The sequence below is a fragment of the Diceros bicornis genome, chromosome 19 (genome assembly GCF_020826845.1).
Source record: "Diceros bicornis minor isolate mBicDic1 chromosome 19, mDicBic1.mat.cur, whole genome shotgun sequence".
Taxonomy (NCBI): Eukaryota; Metazoa; Chordata; class Mammalia; order Perissodactyla; family Rhinocerotidae; genus Diceros; species Diceros bicornis.
In genome coordinates, this window is record NC_080758.1 from 27,343,719 (window position 1) to 27,368,011 (window position 24,293).

Sequence of the window (24,293 nt, forward strand, 5' to 3'; positions counted from 1 at the left end):
GAAGGGTCGACAATGACTCTGGTCAGGCAGTGGGATGAGTCTGAGGGCCACTTTGGGGGTCATCCGGAAAAGTAGCCAAAACACCCACTCCACCCCTAGCCTCATCCACATTCAGTTAAGGTCACTTATGTACCTACATTAATGAACTTCACTGATTTTTTAAAATGAGGGAGAGTTCTACGGTAGTCATGACCTTGTATCAAAACTATAAAAATCTCTCTATATATAAAAAAAATCTCTCTGAAGAGAGTTCAGCATCCCAGGCTGCTCAGAACAGGGCAGACCAAAAGACAGAGGTTGGACTGCTTTGCTGGTGTGAGAAATTCCCAGGAGAAACAGCAGGAAGCACAAGAGGAGGGGAAGTGCTCTGGCTCCCAGGAGCTTGAAGTCCTGTGCCCCGGGAGATGCACTGTCTTCCTCCTCCAGGAGGTCCCTGGTACTTTTCTCTGTCTGTGGCAAGAGAGAAGAGAAGCCTGTTCCCTTGGGGATCAATTCTGGAAGCATCTCTGGTTGCCAGGCCTGGCTGGAGGGACCAGCTCACACTGGTGATGTGCTCTAGCGAGGATCAGAACTCATCTCGCAGCTGAGGGGGCCTGTCCATGCCAAAGAAAGAAGATGCCCTCCCCTGGAGGTCCCGTTCCCGCTTCACGAAGCCGGTGAAGGAGGAGACACAGTTGCCAATAAAGTGGTCGGCTTGGCCAAGGATGTACAGGTCGATCTGGGCCACTTCAGGCTTCAGGCTCACCACCTTCACCTGCAGGAGGAAGGGCAGGGCGTTTTAGCCAGGGTGCAGGCCAAGGTGGCCGGCTTGACCAAGGCCTGCAGCCATACCCCCAGCCTTCTTCTCCTGTGCTGAAGTTACAGACATAAAAAGAGCTGCAGAGAGGATTCAGATGTAGGGTTGGGCGTTTGAGAGAAGTGATGTCCAGTGTTGCCTCGGCCCACCCCCACATGGAACACCCCTCTCTCCAGCACCCTTTCCCCACTGCCAGCCTCAGCTCTAAACACTCTATGCCTTTGCTTGTTAGTTCCCTCTACCTGGAATGCCTTTTCCTTTCCCATTAAAATCCCAACCATACTCTCACAGCTCAGCTCAAGTTCTACACATTTCTCCTGAAGCCCTAGCCTGACAGGTTTGGCTTCCCCCAACAAGCTGATCTAACCAGAGCGCCCCACCCATCCAGTTCTGCTGTCTGGATGCCTCCAAGCCTAAAGTCGTGTCCAATCTATCCCAGAGATACTCCCCAGAGGTGAACCCTTCTCTTGATGGATTACCACTCCCTGGCAGCCACCATAATTTCTTGCCTCTTCACTGTTCCCCTTGCTGCCTCTCCTCCTGGTCTGCTCACCACAGAATAGCCAGAGGAAATTTTTTTAGATACTCCTACCTGGCTGTCCCTCCCTCCACCCCAAGCTGTACACCCTTAAATGGTGCCCTATTGCTCTTCAGATAAAGATGACAAATCTTGGGGCCGGCCCCGTGGCTTGGCAGTTAAGTGCGCGCGCTCCACTACTGGCGGCCTGGGTTCGAATCTCGGGCGCGCACCGACGCACCGCTTCTCTGGCCATGCTGGGGTCATGTCAACGGAAAGATGTGCAACTATGACATACAACTATCTACTGGGGCTTTGGGGGGAAAAAAAAGGAGGAGGATGGGCAATAGATGTTAGCTCAGAGCCGGTCTTCCTCAGCAAAAAGAGAAGGATTAGCATGGATGTTAGCTCAGGGCTGATCCTCCTCACCAAAAAAAAAAAAAAAAAAGATGACAAATCTTGAATGAGGTCCACAAGGCCCCGTTCAGGCCACCTTTCCATCTCCTCATATACCTCCCCCATGATCCCTTGAGCTCCAGCCACTACACACCAGGCTCCCTCCTCCTCAGGACCTTTGCATATGCTCTTCCCTCTGTTTGGGGTGCTTGTCTCTTTGCCTGGTTAACTCCTACTTAACCTTCATTCTGTGGCTCAAGTGTCACCTCCTTGGGGAAGCTCTCCCTGGCCCCCCCCGGACAAGGCCAGGGTCCTCTGTTCTACACTCCCACAGAACCACGTTTCTTTACTTTGGAGCACACATCTCCATTGATGGTTTTCATTCCTTAGTGACTCTGATTAACGTCCACCTCCTGCACCTGACTGGGGTCGGGGCTGTGTCAGTTTGCTTGTCACGCTGACTGGGGCCTGTCCTGGTAAACATCTGTTGACTGGACGAGTGAGCCCCACCTCCATCTGCGGACCTCTCTTGTGGAGTATATGATGGCCCTCTGCAGAGTCTCGTTCCTGCATCTAGACTGTGAGCCCTGCAGGGCAGCCCCACAACTTATTTATCAGTATCCGCAGCTCAGCACCTGCCCAGCTTCACGGCGGAGCAGGCTTAGTTCAGGAGGAAGGGTGGGCTCTGAGCCCGTGGAGCGGGGGGCTGAGGAGTTGGGAAGGGCAAGGACAGCACAGCAACAGGAAGCAGAAAATGGCAGGAGGCTCAAGGCGTAACAAACACATCAACTCTAAAACACACAAAAACTCCCTGGGGCTCTCCAAGTGCTTCCACTTAGTACAGAGGTGGGGGTGTGGGCAGAGCTGGGGCTGAAAGTGCTTTGCTGTCACACAGAGATTTCTGATGTAACAAAAATCATCATCTTACTATGTGGATGGTAGCAAAGAAATAATACTAGTTTAATCATGGCAAAATCCCCCGAACAATTCCACCCACGCCCTGAAACTTACCCGCTCTGTGTCATGCCCACTATAATTAGCTCTGAGACCTCTTGGGTAAATTCTATCCCTTCTTGGGACTTTGCTTTCCTCAGCTACAACACGCCAGGGTTGAGCAGAGGTGCTCCAAGGTCTCCCAGCTCTGACATTCCTTAAAGTGGGGTGGGATGGAAGACCAGAATGCACTGACTCAGCATGTTCTCTACAAGCCGGGGCTTCCAGCCGGTGTCTGGCGTAAGAGAGAGACAGGGAGCCCCTCGACATAAAGCCAAGGGCATCCACTGCTAGAAAGCAGGTGTCTGCCTTTTAAGTTCTGCACAAGCATCGAGGGCTTGCATTCATTCAACAAAGTCTTACTGAATGCTTACTACTAATTCAGTCCTTTTATCCACACATACTTACTCATTGCCGACTCTCCACTCAGACAGTGCCAAGCACATTCTGTTATTTGTTCATATACTGAATACCTACTATTCCCCGCTTCCTTCAGCATTTACTAAGCACAAAAGAGCCTTCCCTTTACTCATCAACCACCTACTTCTACTGTCAATGACAGCTAACTTTATTGAGCACTTATTTTGTACTGGAACTGTTTTAATTTCTTTATACCTGATCTTCACAATCACTCTATGATCTAGGTACTACACTCACTCCCATCTTATAGACAAGGAAACAGAAGCACAGAGAGATAAAGTAACTTGTGCAAGGCTGCACAGTGAGTGGAGCCCAATTCTCTGGCTCCAAAGTCCATGCTCTTACTTTCTCTGCTACACTGGATCTCTACCAAGGGCCCACTGTCTACGCCCTTATTTAACAAACTGAGAGTCCACTACATGTTAGGCACTGTCCTAGATACTGGTGATGTCAGGGTGGGGTCTCAGCCCTGGAGGAGGTCAAAGCACCAGGCTAGATGCCAAGGAACAGAACAGTGAGTCAGCCTTGGATCCCGCCTTCAAGGAGCCACAACTCCCGGGAAGAAACAAGACATGTTTCTACCCTAGTCTCACACAGTCTAGAAAGTGTCTCAAGAGAAGATGTGATAAAGAGCTGGGAGCTACAGCTCCCAGTAGGGACACGTTAGATACAGGAGTGGAGAAAAACTGGAGAGCAACTGCGGAGGTGTTTGAGCTGGGGTTTGAAAGATGGGTAGGGACTAGAGAGGAACTGGATGTCCAAGCAAAAGCCTGGGGGTGGGAGGTCATGAAGCACCCTAGCTCTTTCCTTGATTCCCTGCTCACTGCACACCCACTGGCCCGCACCTACCTTCCCTTTGAAGAGCTGTTGGATTTCGGGCACGTAACTCTCAGAATCCGTGGCAATGTAGACCGACTGCGCGTTCAGTGCCTTCACCCAGAGCTTCACGGCCCGCCTGATTTCCTTCAGGTTGGGGAGGCACATAGTCATGGTGAGGGGGGCCGCTGTGCTGCGGCTGTAGCCCACACACTGCGGAGAGGCCATGAAGTGGGAGCCTGCAGTCCCGTCCTTCAGCATGGCGCAGGCGTTCTTCTACAGGATGGGGTGGGGGGACAGAGTTAAAGACAGCAACTGGCTGGAACCCCAGAAGCAAGAGCCGGTAAGTGGAAAAGGCAGGCAATACAATGAAGATCTCAACTCTGTTTTTAAAAAAAACATTGAGGGAAGAGGGAAATGCATCAAAACAGTAACAGTGGTTATTTCTGGGTAGCGGGATATTGGCTTTTTACAGATTTTTTTTTCTTGGTCTTACTACATTATCTGGGACCTCCAGTACAATTCTGAACCGTGGTGGTGATAATAGGCAGCCTTATCTGATTTCTGACTTCAGCGGGAACACTTCTGATAGCTCCCATGCAGTACATGTTTGCTGTGGGTTTCAGAGAGATAGCCTTTATCAAGTTAAGGTGGGTCCCTTCTATTCCTGGTTGGGTAAGAGTTTTTTTTTAATTTTTATTTAATCGTGAATGAATGTCGACTTTTATCAACTGCTTTCTTGGCCTCTGTTGAGATGATTATATGATTTTTCTTCTTTGGGTATTAATATAGTGAATTTCATTGCATTCCTGGGATAAATTTTACTTGTTTATCTTGTATGTTCTTTAATGTTATTGGACTTTACTTGCTCATATTTTACTCAGGATCTGTGCATCTATGCTCATAAGTGAGAATGGGCTATACTTTTCTGAGTCAACCTTATCTGAGTTTGGTATTAGCGTTATGCTAGCTTTATAAAAAATAGCACCTACATCTTTTTATATTCTAGTTAAGTATAGATGGGAACTACCTGTTTCTTGAAAGTTTAGTTGAAACCACTCATAAAATATTCTGGGCCTGGCTCCTTTTCTTTGTGAAAGGAGGGCAGGGAGGGAGTATAGTGGGTAAATGTGTGATTACTTCCTCAATTGACTCTGAATGAATTTTGACCTAATTTCTCCACTTTTCAGTATTTTTCAAGTCTTCCACAATGAGCATTTCTGGGGCTGGCCCGGTGGCACAAGCAGTTAAGTGCATGAGCTCTGCTGCGGTGGCCCGGGGTTAGCCGGTTCGGATTCCGGGCGCGCACTGATGCACCGCTTGGCAAGCCACACTGTGGCGGCGTCCCATATAAAGTGGAGGAAGACGGGCACGGATGTTAGCCCAGGGCCCGTCTTTGTCAGCAAAAAAAGAGGAGGACTGGCAGATGTTAGCAGAGGGCTGATCTTCCTCACAAAAAAAAAAAAAAAGAACAATGAGCATTTCTTTTTTTTTTTTTAATTTTATTTATTTATTTATTTTTTCCCCTAAAGCCCCAGTAGATAGTTGTATGTCATAGCTGCACATCCTTCTAGCTACTGTATGTGGGATGCAGCCTCAGCATGGCCGGAGAAGCGGTGCGTCGGTGCGCGCCCAGGATCCAAACCCAGGCCACCAGCAGTGGAGCGCGCGCACTTAACCGCTAAGCCGTGGTGCCGGCCTCACAATGAGCATTTCTAACATACAAACGTACATATACATATCTTCTTATATAAATCAAGGAGTTTGTCTACATTGCTCCTGTTATGTTCACATGGAGGATAATCTGAGGTTTCTGCACATTTAAGCAGCCTCCAGATTCGGAGGATATCTTCATTTCTTGGGAGCCCCACACAATCTCCAGAACTAGTTTTTCAACAAGGAGTCTACTGACTAAACACTGAGCTGGGAAGAGGACTCCTGGGCTGTGGGTCTCTCTCTGGCTAGCTGCCTGGCCCAGGATCTTGCTTGATACCTCAGTTTATTCATCTGCAAAATGAGGATAAAAATGGCAACTGTTAAAAATTAAGCTGGCAGGGCTGGCCTGGTGGCATAGTAGTTAAGTTTCTACATTCTGCTTCGGAGGCCCGGGGTTCACAGGTTCAGATCCCAGGCACGGACCTACGCACCGCTTATCAAGCCATGTGGTGGCATGCGTCCCACATATAAAGTAGAAGAAGGTGGGCATGGATGTTAGCCCAGGGCCAATCTTCCTCAGCAAAAAGAGGAGGACTGGCAGATGTTAGCTCAGTGCTAATCTTCCTCACCAAAAAAAAAAAAAAAAAAAAATTTGAGCTGGCAAACAAGCACTTTGGAGCCACACTTCTGACGTGTCTATAGCAGGATCATGGGACAGAGTCCCATGGACTTGGCTGAGAAAGACCTCTCTGCCTTGGCTGGGACTTGGCGCAATAGGTTCAGTGTTCAACTCCCACAGGCACGGTCCCCGCTTAGGGTTATGTCCAACCCAGCCGTGAGAGGAAGGGGGAAGTTACCCAGTCGGAGCCAATGCGCAGGTGAATGCCCACATAAGGCCGGAGGAGGTGGGTGCGGATCTGGGCCTCTCCTGTCCTCACCATCTCGTCTGACCATACCACGTACTTCTGGAGCGGCCTATGCTCCTCCAGGATGGGGAACTGCGCTGGGGCCCCTGGTAGGGCGAGCACTGGATGTTCCTTTGGAGAAAATCTAGGCATGAGACAGATGAGGGGAAGTCAGACAGAGGATGCACAGAGAGCCTGGTCGCCACCCCCACGGGAAAAAGGAGGGCATTGCACCATGTCCCAGAGACCCTGCAGAGGGGCCTCTGTAACATGCAAGAAGCAGGAGAGGTTGCGAAACCCTAACGGGCCGATAAGAAACCCTGGCGGCGGCAACAGGCACACTATGCAATACTGTCCCGCCACACAGAATTTACAACCCTCTTTGCTTGTTTAACAATTAAAAATTTACAGTAGAGCTTCCAACCTTTTGTATGTCACGCTGGCTTCCAATCTGTGGTGCGGTAATTCACTCGAGGGTGGGGTGTCTGGACCGAGCCTTTGCCCTTTTACCCACATGGCGGGACTGGGATGTGCAGCTGCTTACAGAGGGCAATGGACAGGTGACACTCACAGGGAACATGTATACTGGATGAGATCGTTCACTCAACATTTAACACGTATTTATCGATTGCCTACTATGTGCTGGGGCCCAGGGGAGAATGAGACAAGCATGGTCCCTGGCTCATGGAAAGCACCAGAGGTCTGTGGATGCCCCCATCATACTCTCCTGAAGGCTCTCCTTCCCCCTTACACACTATGCACCTTGCAATTATTTCACCTCTGTCTTTTCTCCTGGACTCAGGCTTCTGAAGACAGTGCCTCCAGGCACGTAGTACAGCATCTGACACATGTTAAGAGTTCAGTAAAAATTGCTGACTGAATGAGTGAGGAGCAAACCTGTGGTCCCTCATCAGCTAAACCCAGACTATATTCCAGCAACATGAAACACCCTGCTGTTCCATAAACTCGCAATGCACTTTCAAACTCCAGATCTCTGCAGACTTCTCCACTCTACCTGGAACGCCTTCCCTCTGATAGCTAAAATCCTCTTAAAATTATGAAACAGGCACAGCCATTCTGGAAAACAGTCTAGCAGTTTCTTTTAAAACTAGACAAGCAATTACCATATGACCCAGCAATTGTACTCTTGGGCATTTATTCCAGAGAAATGAAAACCTATATTCACACACGAGCCAGTACATGAATGTTCGTAGCAGCTTTATTCATAATAGCCAAAAACTGGAAACAACTCAGATGTCGCTCAACAAGTGAATGGTTAGACAAACTGTGGAGCATCCATACCATGGAATACTATTGCAATAAAAAGGAATTAACTCTTGATACAGGCAACAAATTGGATGATCTCAAGGGAACTATGCTGAGTGAAAAAAGCCAATCCCAAAAGGTTACATGTTGTATGATTCCATTTATATAACATCTTCAAAATGACAAAATAGAGAAGAGAACAGAAATGAGAAGACATTAGTGGTTGCCAGGGGCTAGGGTGCGTGCGTGCATGCGTGCGTGTGTGTGTGTGTGTGTGCGTTTAGGGAGGTGGGTGTGGTTATAAACTGGCCACACAAGGATCCTTGTGATGTTAGAACTGTTCAATATCTTGACTGTGGTGGTGGATACACGAACCTACACAAGTGACAAAATCGAATAGAACTAAATACACACATACACACACACACAGAAGTGAGTACAAGTAAAACTGGGGAAATCTGAATAAGATGGGTGGATTGTATCCATGTCAACACGCAGGTTGTCATACTGTACTGTTTATCACCTTTGCAAATGTTACCATCAGGGGAAAGGAGTAAAGGGTGCATGGGATCTCTCTGTATAATTTCTTACAAATGATTGTGAATCTACAATTATCTCAATAAAAATTTCAATGAAATATTATTACATATTTCAAAGCACACAGGAAAATACAGAAAATAGTTTACCAATCTACATACCCGTAACTCAAATTAGCAGATATTAATACCTTGCTTTGTTCCCGATTTTCTTTTTTTTTTTGTGAGGTGATCAGCCCTGTGCTAACATCTGCCAATCCTCCTCTTTTTTTTTTTTGCTGAGGAAGACTGGCCCTGGGCTAACATCTGTGCCCATTTTCCTCCACTTTATATGTGATGCCGCCACAGCATGGCTTGCCAAGCAGTGTGTTGGTGCGCGCCCAGGATCCGAACCGGCGAACCCTGGGCCACCGCAGCGGAGCACGCGTATTTAACCGCTTGCGCCACCGGCCGGCCCCTGTTCCCGATTTTTAAAAAAATACACACCTAAATAAAAGCTCTATCCTATCACCTCTCTTCCTTCTTTTCTTCTTCTTCCCATTAGGTACTGTGGTTTCATGCATGATTACAGTGTTACTATTTATACAAAAAGGTATTAGTCTGTGTGCTTTTTACCCAGTGTAATGATAAAAGCATGGGCTGTTGAGCCAGGCAGCCTTGTTCTAATGTTGACTATGCCACTTACTAACTTGGCAGGCGACTTACTCATTCTGTGCCTCAGTTTCCTTATCTGTATAATAGAGCTGATAACAGTTCCTACCTCATAGGGCTATTGAGAAGATTAAACAGATTAAAATAAGCAAAGCATTTAGAACAATGCTTGGCACACAGAAAGCTCTCGGAAAATTCTGACTATCATCATCACCATCACCATCACCATCGTCATACTGCACGTAACCTATTTCAACTTTTTAAGAATTCAACTTTATGTTTTAGAGAGTTGGCCATGCTGATCATGTAGATCACGAGATCATGTTAGTGTCTCTTGAAGGTTTCCATTTTGCACAAGTAAACCACAATTTACCTGTCTAGTCCTTTTCTGCTGGACAGTGAGGTGGTTCCAATCTTCTACTCATAGGACAGTGCTGCAATGGACATGCGACTCATTCTTCACACCCAACCCGAACACCTCACTCTGCAAACACCTTCCAAACCTCCAAGACCAGTTGCCACTCCCAAGCCTCAGCTCCTAGGGGAGGGCTCCTTGTCCCACTTCTCCTTTGCTGTCTTCTGATGTGCTCAACAACTTCTTCCCTGCCCCACTGTCAGCCCGTGAGGGTAGGGGCCCGAGCAGTCTCATTCACCATCTTTCCCACACACACTGGTCCAGGGCCTGTGCCGAGGATGCAATAAGCAAGTGTTTGATGGCCTGATTCTGTGCAACACTCGTCTCGACAGATTTTAATTTTATATGTACATAGGTGTGAATCATTTATTGATCCTATTATGTGACAGGCAATGTTCCACTTGTTTTGTGTATACTAACTCATTTGATTCTCATAAGAGCCCTGTGAGGTAAGTACTATTGTTACTCTCATTTTACAGATGAGGAACTGAAGCACAGAAAGGTTAAGTAACATGCCCATGGTCACACAGCTAGGAACTGGTGGAGCTAGGACTTGAATCCAGGCAGTCTGCTTCAGAATCTGTGTTCATAACTACTACATCTCACTCCCGTCTCCTCCACCCCAGTCAACAACCACCTCAAGAGCTGAGTCTGTGGCTTATTCTTCTGATTCCCAGCTCCTAGCACAGGTCTCAATATACAGCAGTACAATAAATATTTTTAGAATGAATGAATGAATGAATGAGAAGGATTCAGGGATCTCACCAGAAAGACCAGATTAGGTTGTCAGGGGTTAGAGGAAGAAGCAGTGGATATTAACTGAGCACCTAACATGGGCCAGGCCCTCAGCCAAGCTCCTTTCAGATGCCACCTTAAAGGATTTCAAAAAGAACCAACAGCTCGTGATCTCCCAGGGGTCTGGAACATTACGACCAAATCAGGGGGCCGGCCCTGTGGCTTAGTGGTTAAGTGCGCGCGCTCCACTACTGGTGGCCTGGGTTCGGATCCCGGGCGCGCACCAAGGCAAGGCTTCTCCGGCCACGCTGAGGCAGCGTCCCACATACAGCAACTAGAAAGATGTGCAACTATGACATACAACTATCTACTGGGGCTTTGGGGAAAAAAAGGAGGAGGATTGACAATAGATGTTAGCTCAGAGCCGGTCTTCCTTAGCAAAAAGAGGAGGATTAGCATGGATGTTAGCTCAGGGCTGATCTTCCTCACAAAAAAATAAATAAATAAATAAAAAATAAAAAATAAAATAAAGATCAAATCAGGACCTGTGCCCTCTCAGAAAGAACCTGCTGCTGACCCTTGGTGAATTCTAGATTTGGAATATCCATCCCCCTACTAGATCTGGATCGGCACACACCTGTCCCAGTGGGACATCAGCTCTGACCTGACAAGTAGCAAGAGGCCAAGACTGATGTGCTCATTTGCTCCCAATGAGAGTACTGTTTGGAAAGAAAGGGGGCACTAAGGGTCTTGTTTGGAAAGAAAGGGTTTGGAAAGAAAGCTTGACCAGCTCCATCTGCCCCCTAACTGTCCACCCTAGGTGAGGCCCTTAGCCCGGTCACTATCCAGCTGAAGAAGGCATGCTCTCCTGCTGCTGGGTGCAGTGAACCTCTGTGGTTCTTCACCACACCTACTCTACTGATATCTCCCAACAAGCTGGGGTTTCTCTATGCACAGCATCCACTTCTGCCGCCAGTATACATCTGTGGATGTACACCAGTGGACACACACCACGCTGAGTGCAGAGGATGCAGGGACACAAAACGAGGCAGAGCCTTGCTCTCGACGTCCCTGCCATGAAGATCTACCTTCCCCTCCAGCTCTTTGCATGGCTGGCTCTTTCTCTTCCTTTGTGTCAGCTCTGCCAATTACTTATCACCTGTTTATGTCCTCTCAGGGAGGCTGCCGCCTGGGAGAATGATAAGCCACGTGCTCAAATACCTGTTACCTTCATGCCACAAGAATGGTTCAGCATGATGGTCCATAGCCTTCCAACAGTAAGTGTATAATAAACGTCTGTTGAATTAAACCTCCACCACGGTATTTACACACTCAGAACCAGCAGAGATGGAAAGATCCTCAGAAATCACTTAGTGGGGAAGAAATACCTCTTATCCCCTTCTCCTAGAACCCAATTTTCAGCTGGACACATAGCAGCTCCAAATAAAGACATTCAGCAGTACTTCTTGTAGCCAGGTATGGCTATGTGCCTAAGTACTAGCCAATGAGCCGCAAGCAAGCAGGAAGTCAGTCTCCTTAAAAAGGTAAGATGTGTCCTTCTTCTGCCCCTTTTGTCCTTCCAGCTGCCTGGGGCGAGGGTGTGATGGCTGAAGTTTCATCAGTCATCTTGGCCCAGGAGGTGACATTGAGGATAAAAGCCAGTGCTGGGACCGCTGAGCAGAGATGGGGGCCTGCCTAATTCCTGATGACACCACGGAGCTGCCATCCAGCCCTGGGCTGCATACTCTAGTACTTTTTTACTTAAGAAAATAATAAACTTCTATCTTGTTACTCTGCTGTTATTTTGGGTCTTGTTACATGTAGCCTAAATTAGACCTGTGGCTATCAAGCTTGGTGTGTCACATCAAGCTTGTTCCTGCCTCAGCCTCTGTACTCGATGTCGCCGCCACGAAGATCTCTCTTTCCCTCCGGCTGTTTGCACGGCTGGCTCCTCATCCTTCAGGTCTGTTATGCATTGAATGTGTGGGTGTCCCCCCAGATAGACCTGTGGCTACATGCACTTTTAGCTGATATACCAGAGGCTTACCGGCTGAAGGCAGTGAGGGAGGGGAGCTGGGGTCCTCCGACTCGGCCACCAGTGCTGCCCCCGTGGCGCCACAGGCACTTCTCAAGAACTCTGAGGAACAGTCTGAAAACCACTGATCTTGCTTAGCCCCTTCATTTTACAGGTGGAGCACTGTGGCCAGAGGAGGGAAGCAATCCGTCTAGTCACACAGTGAGCCTGGGAAGAGCCTGACCCTTTCCAATGTCATTCTCCCTACACCCGTACCCCCATCCCAAAAGGACAATTTTCCACAGCAAGCAAGTGTCCACTATTTTACAAAATGTTTAAAACACATACACTCTCAAACTCACCCCTACAAGCACTCACAGGCTTATCAGATCGCTGCACCAAGGCCTACGAAGCCCTGCAGGTCTGCCAACTGCCCACTTCTCCTATCTCCTGCCCTCTGTGGCAGGTTAATTCTTCAAATCTCCTCCCGTTGGGTGGGCTCTATATCGCCTCCCATAGCACTTGGCAGAAGTGACACTGCCTGGTTGCCAGGCCCAAGCTTTAGGGAGCCAGCAGCTTTCACCTCCTGTCTCTTGGAACGCTCACTCCCTGGATGCGCCCACAGAACCCGGCTGTCATGCTGTCAGAAGTCCAAGCCACACAGGGAAGTCAAGTGTACGCACACCAGCTGACGTCCCCAGCTGGGCTCCCGGACGACAGCCAGTATCACCTGCCAGCCATGAGGGAGCCCTCTTGGACATGGAGCCCAGTCGAGCCTTCAGATGACTCTAGCCCCTGCCAACAGCTGAGTGCAGCCATATGAGGCCACAAGCAAGAAGTACCCAGCTAACCCAAGTGTCCATCAACAGAAGAGTGGATAAACAAAATGTGGTCTATACATAAATGGACTATTTTTCAGGTTTTGATATCTGCTACAACACAGATAAATCTTGAAGACATTAAGCTAAGTGAAATAAGCCAGACACAAAAGGACAAATATTATATGATTCTACTTATACAAGGTTCCTAGAATAGGCAAATTCATAGAGACAGAAAAGTAGCATAGAGGTTACCAGGGGCTGGGGAAGGGGAATGGAGAGTTAGTGTTTAACGGGTACAGAGTTTCTGTTTTGAGATGATGAAAAAGTTCTCGAGACGGATAGTGGTGACAGTTGTACAACAATATGAATGTTCTTAATGCCACTGAATTGTACACTTAAAAATGGTTAAAATAAATAAATACACACATACACTCCATTGGCATAAATACACATATACATACCAGTAACCACTTTTTGAAATCTCATGTTTTTATATATTTAGAACTAATCTTGTCAACAATATTTACTAACCTGGTAAAAACTGATATTAATTACTCCTCACAAAAGATCATTAATTAAATAACTGATTACAAACTATATATAATAATTTCATTTTAAGTTAATGTTTATAGGTTTGTATACGCGTATAAAAATGTCTAGAGGGTGGAAGTACATACATCAAAACGCTAATAGTGTTTTTTTGAGGGGTGGTGGGATTATGAGTACATTTAATTTTCTTTTTTATTGAGAAAAAAACAACGAATCTCCCACCAAATCTGTGGTGGGTATTCTATAGGGGATTCATTCCAAGAAATCACATGTTTAACATGGATTGTAACTTTGTACAGTTGGGACTCCATAAAGAAAATGGATAAACAGAACACAAACAAAAGAATTGCTCAGCTAAGCCTAATCAACCCACAGAACTCTGAGATATAGTAATAAACTGTTGTTGAACCACTAAGTTTTGGAGTGCTTTATTATGCAGCAACAGGCGAAGGGAACATCCTATCTTCTCCTCACGTGCTCCACGCCAGCCACACTGGCTTTCTTTCTGCCCCTTGGCCACACTAAGCTTGTTCCTGCCTCAGAGCCTCTGTGCTCGATGTCCCCACTATGAAGATCTCTTTCCCTCCAGCTGTTTGCACGCCTGGCTCCTCATCCCTCAGGTCTGTTACGGACTGAAGGTTTGTGTGTGCCCCCAAATTCATATGTGGAAGCCCTAACCCCTAATGTGATGGGATTAGGAAGGGGGCCTTTGGGAGGTGGTTAGATTTAGAGGAGGTCATGAGGGTGGAGTCCTCAGGGTGGGATCAGTGCCCTTATAAGAGACCAGAGGGCTTGCTCGCTCTCCAACATGTGAACACAGGGCAAGAAGGCAGGGCCTGCAAGCCAAGAAGTCCTCACCAGAACCCGACCATGATGCCACCCTGATCTTGGACTTCCCGTTCTCCAGAACTGTGAGAAATAAATGTCTGTTATGTAAGCCCCCCTGTCTATGGTATTTTGTTATAGCAGCCCGAGCTGATGAAGACAAGGTCTCAGCCCTGCCAATCACACATCGCCTGTTTATGTCCTTCATAGCACTATGTCTTCTGGAACTATCATATGTAAAAGTTTATTCACTGTCTCCCACATTAGACTCAGCTCCATCAGGGCAAGGGCCTTACCTGCCTTATTCTTGCCTGTATCCCCAGAGTCCACCAACCAGTGCTTTACACTTAGGAGGTGCTTCTAAAATACATGTGGAAGGGGCTGGCCTCATGGCTTAGCGGTTAAGCGCTCGTGCTCCGCTGCTGGCCGCCCGGGTTCAGATCCCGGGCGCGCACCAACACACTGCTTCTTCGGCCATGCTGAGGCCGTGTCCCACATATAGCAAGTAGAAGGATGTGCAGCTATGACATACAACTATCTACTGGGGCTTTGGGGGGAAAATAAATAAATAAATAAAATCTTAAAAAAAAAAAAAAAAAGAAAACTTAAAATACATGTGGAAGGAAGGAAGGAAGGAGTGAAGGAAGGCGGCTGCCTAGGTGGCCCTAACTCTCTCAAACTGCCTCCAGGGACCTCATCTTCCCTACTAATCTTCCTTCCCCCAAAATTTGGCTGTAAGGCACAGGTTTCCCCAAGGCCTCACCCAATTCCTACAACTCAATGAACTCAAACACGACTATGGGGCAATGGACAAATATTTCAGCAACATTCCCCGACTGATGTGTCCACGCAGCACTGTCCCTTCTCTTCCAACCAAGATTGTGTGATTTTTTTTGGCTTTCTGGAATTTGCTTTTGGAGCTGCTTTTAGAGCTGGTGTCATTTTTTTTTCCTGGCATTTTGTCAATGGGGCAAATCTCCATCTTTGGAGGGCAGGTCTGCCTTCTGGCCATAGCTCCCGTCATTCAGAGCTGAATGGGGAGAATCAAGTGAGTGATCAAATGGGAACGTCCTGAGATCAACAATGAGGGCGATTGGAATCTGCCATGACTGAGTATCCTCACTAGCTCATGAACTAGCTCTGAAGGCAAGTCTCAGATAGGAACTGCCAGCTGTTAAAGGCACAGCTGTTTTCTCCACAGTGACTGAGAATGGATGCTCTAGAGTCAGCCTGGGTTCAAATCCCAGTTCTGCCACTTCAAGCTGCGTGACCTTGGGCAAGTGACTTCACTCCTCTCTGCTTCCATTTCCTTACGTGTAAAGCACAGATGACAATAACATCTGTCCCCCAGACTGGTGGAAGGATTAAAGGAGCTATTACCTTAGAAGACTTAGGGGAAGACTTAGAACTGTGTCTAGCACATAGTAGGTACTAAACAAACATTAGCTCTTATTAGCTATTAAAGACTTACATACAGACCCCGGCTGCCCACTCAACAGCTGCATTACCTTGGGCAAGTTATTTTACCTCACCAAGCTCAGTTTCCTCACCTTTCTAATGGAAACTGATCATAATATCCACTTCATGACATTTCTCAAAGGCTTAAATAAAAGAAAGCATGTGAATAATAACAGCAACAGCTAACACTGGTAGGCCCCCTACTATGTGCCGTGTGCTTTATACACTAGGAGGCAGATACCATAATGCTCCTTCCATTAAACCAAGGAGGAAACTCAGGCCAGACAGCTGGAGTGGCTTGCTCAGGGTCACCTAAGAAAGACGCAGGGCTGGGTCAGAGCTCAGGTCTGTCTTATCCTGAGCCTGTGCTCGTTTCTCTACATCAGTCTATCTTGGGCTTACTAAAAGCCAAGTGCTGTGACCACGCATGAATTCATAAGCTCCTCACAGCTCCTAAGCTGAGACTGACCTCTAAGCCCACGCTCTTTCTTGCCACGCTATAGCATCAAGGGCAAGTGCACTGTGTTAGTTATCATCATTACAACTAGACGGTAGCTCCGTGAAAGCTGAGGCTGGGTCTCCCTCATTTTTATATATCACCCCTGGCCTTTGAGTACTATGTCTCATACATGACAGACGCTCTATAAATATTTCACAGCATGTGCCTATGCCCTGCTAACCTATTTTTTTTTTTAAACAGGGCCTAGTGGAGTGCAATTAATAAAGTACATCCAATTATTATCAGGATGACATCATTGCTTAGTCTGCACCTGAAGCTGTTCTTCTCTAGAAGCTGCTTCCAATTTTCGCCTTGTGAAGAGCAAGGTAACAGGGGAGTGATTCTCACGCCTAGAGGAGGAAATCGAGACTCATGTGACTGCAGAATAGTCTTTTTATGACATCCTTTATCGCCTGATAAACTCTTGCTCAACCTTGTGGCAGGTCAACGTCCCGCCGTGTCAGGCTCTGAGATGGGAACAGATCACATAGGATCCCAAGTTCAACAGACAGAATGGCCGCACCTTTGGTCTCATACATCAGGGTGTGGCAGAGGTGGAGAGGATCAGGAAGGTACATGAGCCCCACGTCCCTCCCCTAAACCCAGCAATGCTGTCCCCTTTAAGTACCTCTGGATCCACTGGTCTTTGTAGGAGGCACTGAAAGAAATGCCTGCAAAAAGTTCCGACTTGTTGAAACTCACATGAAACTGATCCCAAAATGGGCCAAAAGGGTTTCCTTCCTGCAGAAAGAGAGTGGTCAAAGGCTTACTGAGGGGGAGGGAAAACCGACTGGGTATGGGGCCAAGGAACTGTGGGTGGGGGAACCCTGGGTGATTTGACTCAGGCTGAAAAACCCTCACAGGATGGCCCAGTAGGATTGTCACCGTGTCATTCCCGGTCTGGGGGCTGAGGAAGGCAGCTTGGCCTCCAGTCTGGTTTCCAGCAGATGTTCACCACAGTGTGTGAAGGAGTCTTTCCTACTCACATGCCACATGCCATTGACCCTGCAGAATTGGTGGGGGTCTGGGGAGGAAACAGACCTTGGATTTGGGACCACGGGCTAGAGCTTCAAGAGACTTTCAAGACCAGCTGATCCAATGGCCTTATTTTCAAGATGGAGATGAGGGCCCAGAGAGGGTAAGAAACTTGCCCAAGCTCACACAGCAAGTGAGGGCAGTGTTTGGGCTGTAAGCCAGGTCTCCTTTCTCAAATTTCATGGCTCCTCCAACCACCCCCCAAGACTTTAGCATAACCACTGAAAGACATATTGCAGATTGCCTTATTCCTAAAGCACCAGAAATTTACAAATTTCTACTACAAATTATGACTGCTTCTCATTTACCGGCTGAGAGGCAGGAAAGTATGCAAGTTAGGAGGGTGGACAAGGGAGTCAAATTACTTTGGGCTGAATCCCAGCTCCACCACTGGTTTGCTTTGTGACCTTGGGCAAAATACTGAACCTCTCTGTGCCACACTCAGCGTCCTCTCTCGAAACTGTGGATATTAATAGTACTTTCCTCATGGAGCAGTCTGAGGATTAAGTGGGTTAGTACGTGTAAAGTTCTTAGCTTGGTACCTGGCATGTAGTTAAGTGCTATGAGTATTAGCTATTATTACTGATGTGGCACTTTACAGTTTACAAGCACTCTTCCATCTGGCCCTCATGACACTATGAGTGAGACAGAGCAGGACTAGTATCCTTAGGTAGAAATAAAGGCTCAGAGGAAGCAAGTCCTCTGCCAGGTAACAATGCAGACAAATGCCAGAAATGGGACTTAAATCTCCACCTTTCTACTCTAAGCCTTTCTGGTGCCTTCCCCCACATATTGCCATCACACAGTGTCTCGGGGGCCTAGAGGACATGGAACAGGCAGAAAGAGCCCCCCAGACCCACAAGACCCACCTTCATGGGGCATGTCTTCTTATCAGGGCTTCGCTGGGCTGCCACCTCAAAGCAGTATGCCACCCGCCTCTCGGGGGGCCAGTGGGTGGGTGCCAGCTTCTCCATGAAGTCCTCCAGGCTGATGACCCGATGGTAGGCCTGGAGGGGCTCCAGCTTGAAGTACTTCTGGTAGGACACATGGAGCTATAGGAAAAGGGGGAAAAGGAGCAGCAGGGGTCCTGCCTCAGTTTCCTAGAGGCTATTTTAGAGACATGTATTAAAACTACACATTCCAAGACCCAGACAGCTCAGACCACATGCCACTGAAAAACTTTTGGCAAAAGACACCAAAGTTAGGACAGAGACAGACTTAGAGAAGATATCTGCAAACCAAAGAAAAAAGAGTAATATCCCTCGCATTAAAAAAATGCCTGCTGATCTATAAGAAAAAAGACAAATGACAAAAAAGAAAATATGGGTAAAGTATAGGAGTGAACAACTCACAGCAAAGGAAACCCAAAGAGCCAATACACTCAAAAGATGTGCAAGTGCACTAGTAATTAGGAAAAAGCAAATTACACTTACAAGACATCACTTCTCACCCGTGAGACTAGCAAAAATTTAAAAGCTTAAGTCTAATTGTTGGAAAGGATGTGGTTTGGAAACGCGCATTTTCATACATGGCTGGTAGAAGCGTACATTTTAGAACCACCCCTTTGGAATGTAATCTTGCAGCCTCTAATAGAATTTAAAATGCTCCTTCCACCTCTAAGTATTTGTCCTAGAGAAGTTTTTGCACTTTGCACCAGGAGATGGGTACAAGGATGCTCAGAGCCTATACAGTGGAAGTTTAGGAAAGAACTTGGAAGGAGTCACACCAAAGACACTAAATCCGTGATAGTGGTTGCCTCTTGTGGTAGGGGGAGGGACTAGGATTAGCCTCAGGAACCAAGAGAGATTGTATCTTTTAACAACTTTATCTGTAACATTGTACTTCTTTTATTAACAAAAAGAAAAGATGCAGCAAAGATGAGAAAATGTTAATGATTATCACTTTAGTGGTGGGTACACAGATAGTGATTGTATTAATCTCTATATTTTTCTAGATTAAAAAAAATTTCTTAGAACATCATGGAATAAAATTTAGACTTTATCCTATAGGACAGGGTTCCCAAACATGTGGATAAAGGGTTCTGCAATAAAAACGCTCCAGAGTTAAAGAGGCCCCGGAAATGCTGTGTTAAGCTGGTTTCTTTACTACAGGACTTCTCAAGGCCTTTAATAGCATAGCCTTTAATATGCTAATGGGCATTTTGAATCTCCAATTTTGGAGGGACGGGAAACTCAGAATATAATTTCCCAAACTGATTTAACCACTGCACCCTTCTTGCAGGAGCCACTGGCATTCCAATGAACAGACTTTGGGAATTTTAACTGTTAGCAACAAGGTCCTGCTGAAGGATTTTAAGCAGAAATAACATGCGCTTTGCGTTTTGTTTTTTTTGTTTTTTTTTTGTGAGGAGATCAGCCCTGAGCTAACATCCGCCAATCCTCCTCTTTTTTTTTGCTGAGGAAGACGGCCCTGGGCTAACATCGGTGCCCATCTTCCTCCACTTTATATGGGACGCCGCCACAGCATGGCCTACCAAGCAGTGCGTCGGTGCGCGCCCGGGATCCGAACCAGCGAACCCCGGGCCGCCGCAGCGAAGTGCGCGCACTTAACCGCTTGCGCCACCGGGCCGGCCCCGCGCTTTGCGTTTTTGAAAGATTACTTTGGTGGTAGGGCAGAGAATTTTTTTTTTTTTTTTTTTTTTTTTGTGAGGGAGATCAGCCCTGAGCTAACATCCGTGCTAATTCTCCTCTTTTTGCTGAGGAAGACCGGCTCTGAGCTAACATCTATTGCCAATCCTCCTCCTTTTTTTTTTCTTCCCCAAAGCCCCAGTAGATAGTTGTATGTCATAGTTGCACATCCTTCTAGGTGCTGTATGTGGGACGCGGCCTCAGGATGGCCAGAGAAGCGGTGCGTTGGTGCGCGCCCGGGATCTGAACCCGGGCTGCCAGCAGCGGAGCGCGAGCACTTAACCGCTAAGCCACCGGGCTGGCCCAGGAGAGAATGTATCGATGGTAAAATTAGAGGGAGAGGAATTGGAGGCTACCGCAATAGTCCTTTTATTTGTTCAAGTATTCATTCAGTACGTACTTTTGAGCATCTCTCACAAGTCCAAGTGAAGATGGACAGGTTAGAAGATGTAAAAGAAGGTGAAGTAGAGGGTAAAGGGAGGCATTTAGGATGACTTCTAGGTTCCTGGCTTGGTATCCAGGTGAATGGAGGTGACAGAAACTAAGGCTGGGAATATAGGAGGTGACATAGGTTTGAGGGAAAGATGCCAAGTTCAGTTCTGGCTTTAAGAATTTGAGATATCTATGGGACATACAAGTAGACTCAAGGGTCTAGGAGTTAGAAACACAGGCCTGTGGTCAGAGGAGAATCTAGGCCATAGATAAAACTTAGGAGGTATGTGGAGAAGAGTGAAAGCCACAAGAGTCTATAGAAATCTATAGCAAAGCAAATAATGGTAATAATAGCAACTAATATTTATTGAGTGCTGTCTTAGCGCCAGGTGCTGTGCTCATCACACTTCATGGGGTTGTTCCTCTCATTCTAAGAGGTAGGAATACAACCATCTCCAGGTTACTTATGAAGAAATCCAGGCGGACAGAGTCTAGATAACTCATCTGAGGTCACATGGCTAATAAGCAAACAGAAAGAGGAGACACACCAACCTTTAAACAGTGGGTGGAGAGAGAGGAGCCCCCGATACAGCACAAAGACGAAAATGCCCAGAGGTCAGGGCTGAAGCAGGAACAGGCTGTGTGTCAGAAGCGAGGGGAATAAGGAAGTTCAGGGAGGAGAGAGGCTCATGGGGCCAGGTGCCACGGGGAGGTCAGCTGAGATAAAGACTGAGAAATGACCCCTGGACTTGGCAATTCTGAGGTCCCCGGTGACCTCTGTGAGAAGGGTCCCAGTGGGGAAGGGGAGCCCAATTGTGGTAGGTTGAGTAACCTGTACAAAGCAAGAAGTGGAGACTCCAAAACACTCTTGGCTGAGAAGGCAAGGCGAGAGAAAGCAGGCAACCAGAGGGAGATGAATGGGTAGTGTCTCAACTATAACAGCTGAGTGCCAAAAATCTGAGCATCAATGGCTCCCAGTTACTGAGGATTTCCTGTGTCTTACGCACCTTACGCCATTGAGCTCAGTTGATTTAAAAATGAAGAAACTGAGGCACAAAGAGGTCAAGTACCCTGCCCAGGCTACACAGCCAGTAGGCGGCCAAGCCAGGCTATAATTTCACATACTTTGGCTTTTAACCTCTAACTATTAAAGACCTCTCTAAATACAGGCATGCAAAGGAAAAAATAAAACCAATGCAGAGAAAAGACTATAAGAATGAAATACAGTGTTTTATACTTACTAAATATAAGTTTTGAAGCGTATTAAAAACTTTTAAAGTCAATTCATTAAATATTAATTCAGTTCCTACTGCCAGGCTCCTAGGGATACAAAGTGAACAAAGACAGACACAGGACCAATTGAAGAACTAGAGGATGATGAGCATCACCATGCTAAGGGAGTCCCTTGGTGGGGTGAGAGGCGGTGCTGGAGCCAGACTGCCTGGGTTTGTGGCCTTGGACATGTTATTAATTAACCTGTGTTTCAGTTTCTTCTTCAAAACTGACAATAGCACCCATTACCCTTTGACCAATGAGATACATAGAGGGTGGGACCAACCAGGGCTGGAAATGGGGCTTTAGGTTCAGGTAACAGGCTCCGGAGTAGGACAGACATGGGCTTGAATTCCAGCTCTACAACTGACAAGACTGTGTGACCTTGGGCAAGCTACCTAACCTCTCTAAACCCCACTTTCCTCATAGGGATGTGATGAGGGAGAAAAGAGCTAATCTTCATGCAGTGCTCAGAACAGTGCCTGGCAGACAGCCACTGTTAGCCATTGTTACTCCAGGGAAGACAGTTCTGAGTGGTGGTAGGGCAAGCTCAGAGGGGTAGGAGGTAAAGCCCAGACAAGGACTTGGGGTCAAGCAGAGGTGAACAGGATTAGGGAAGGGTGGACAAGGGCTAAGGTCCGTGGGAGGTACTCACATTGGTGAAGGGAGGTTTGTGATGCTGGTACTCAATCCAAGGAGGTACAGCCAGGGTGCGGTTCAACAGCTTTGCAAATGCCAGGGAGCCCAAGAAGTGATCAGCCTGGTTCCCGAAGCGCCCTGGATGGTATATTGTGGGTGAGAGGAGGCTGGGGCATTGAGGGCATGGGGCATGCAGGGCTCAGAAAGGATATGGAGCCGGAGTGGCAAGGGCCAGGACACCAAGGAGAGCCAGAGGAGCTGGCAGCATGGGATCAAGTCTGGAGTCCTGGGTCTGACACTCAAGTCCCTTCAGGCCCTGTCCCTTCTGCCTCAGCCACTCCAGGTTCCTTGCTGGAACCTGCTTTACACTTCTCATCCCCACCCCATGCATTTGCTCTTGCTGTTCCCTCAGCCAGGAGTGCCCTTCCACCTCTATCTCCACTCACCTGCACATGAAGGGGCAACCCCAATGCCTCATTCACTGGGATCCTTTCAGCCCTGCCATACTCCAGTCTCCCTCCTCTGCCTCCCACCTTGGATTGGAGTTACTTATGGTTCTTCACTTTTCCTAGAATGTCTTTTCCCACTTTCTGGCCTTTGTACTGGCTGTTTCTTCAGCCTGTGAATGCCTCAAGGGGCAAGGACCCTGTCTGACTCTTTTTGTTATCCCCAGCATGGCTTCCATTCATTCATTCCACAAATACTACTGAGAGGCCACTACATGCTAGGCTCTCTGCTAGGTGCTGGAATACAGGAGTGAGCACAGAAGACAAGGTCTCTGCCCTCAAGACACTCCCAGTTCAGCTAGGGAGACATTAAACATGTAAACAAATACATAGTGATACATTCTGAAAATTTCAAGAAAAAGAATGAAAAAAGTTTGGTGATGGAGAACACTGAGGAGATTATTTGGGTTGGGGTCAGTGAAGTCCTTTCTGGTGACATTTAAGCTGTGACCTGAAGATGGGAAGGAGCTGGTCAGGCAGAAGTGAAGAGGAGGATGTTCCAGGTAGAGGGAATAGCACAGCCAATTGCACAGGCTGCAGGACCCGAGTATGTGTGAGGAACAGAAAGGGGACAAGTGCGGTTGCAGCTGGAGGATCTGGGGAGAAGGGAGTGGTGGAGATGGGCAGAGGGCCAAATCACCATGGTCAGGAGTCTGGAGGGTTTTAAGAAGGATTGGATTTTACAGTGATCCACCACCCCATTTAAACTGCACCCTTCAACCTCCCTTACCTTTCTCTATTTTATTTTCCCACAGCATTCATCCTCTTCTAAGATACTACGTAATTTCTTATTTTTTTATGTTTATCTTTTATTGTCTGTCTTCCCTAACTAAAATGAAGGCTCTACAAGGGCTTGGAGTTTTCTGTCTTATCACTGCTATATCTCCAGAGCAGAGAACAGGGCTGGGCACAGAGTAAGCGCCCTATAAATATTTGTTGAATTAATGAAAGAATCGCCCAGAGCCAGCGTTGGGTCAGTGACATCAAGTCCTGCTGCACTAACTCCATCTACTGCACTCCGGGCTAGCTTAGACCTTACGCAAGACACCTAACCTTTCCTGGCCTCAGTCTTCTCATCTGCCAAATGGAAAGGTGGACACAGAGGCCCCTCAGCACCTCTGCAACTAGGGCAGAGAGACGAGAAGCAGGCCTGGCCCCGCGCGAGGGTTCTTTCCTGGACCTGTCAAGGTGTCTCTGGGCGCCTAGGAGGAGTGGCTTCTCCTCTCTGGGCCTCAGTTTCCCCACTTGAGCAGAGGGCTCAGGAGGCCTTACCCATGCATGGGCAGTAGAGCACGTAACCTGCTGGGTCCCAGGAGGCCGCGGGCAGCCCCGGGAGCGGCAGAAGCAGCAGCAGGAGAGACACACGCAGCGGCAGGGGCTGCGATGCCCACGCGGCGGCGCCCATGTCGGCTCCCGAGCCCGAGCGCGCCGCGGCGCGGAGGCGGGGAGGAAAGGAGGGGCGCGAGCGTCCGCCCCGCTCCCGGCGGTCCCCG

At 47.7% G+C, this 24,293-nt stretch overlaps 1 protein-coding gene across 3 annotated transcripts; it reads right to left on the reverse strand.

Moving 5' to 3' along the window:
• POFUT1 (protein O-fucosyltransferase 1) lies at positions 1-24,224 on the reverse strand. Of its 3 annotated transcripts, none has more exons than XM_058562963.1 (7): positions 24,073-24,224; positions 22,311-22,432; positions 18,173-18,355; positions 16,897-17,009; positions 6,452-6,644; positions 3,972-4,214; positions 1-754 (listed from the first exon to the last, which is right to left on the reverse strand). In XM_058562963.1, exons 1-7 carry the CDS (start codon positions 24,203-24,205, stop codon positions 566-568), a joined length of 1,176 nt encoding a protein of 391 aa, XP_058418946.1. In that variant the 5' UTR covers positions 24,206-24,224; the 3' UTR covers positions 1-565. The 3 variants fall into 3 exon arrangements, with proteins under 3 accessions (XP_058418946.1, XP_058418947.1, XP_058418948.1); XM_058562964.1 differs by lacking the exon at positions 1-754 and adding an exon at positions 1,453-1,570; XM_058562965.1 differs by lacking the exons at positions 1-754; positions 3,972-4,214; positions 6,452-6,644 and adding an exon at positions 14,936-16,618.
• Between the last annotated feature and the right edge of the window lie 69 nt (positions 24,225-24,293).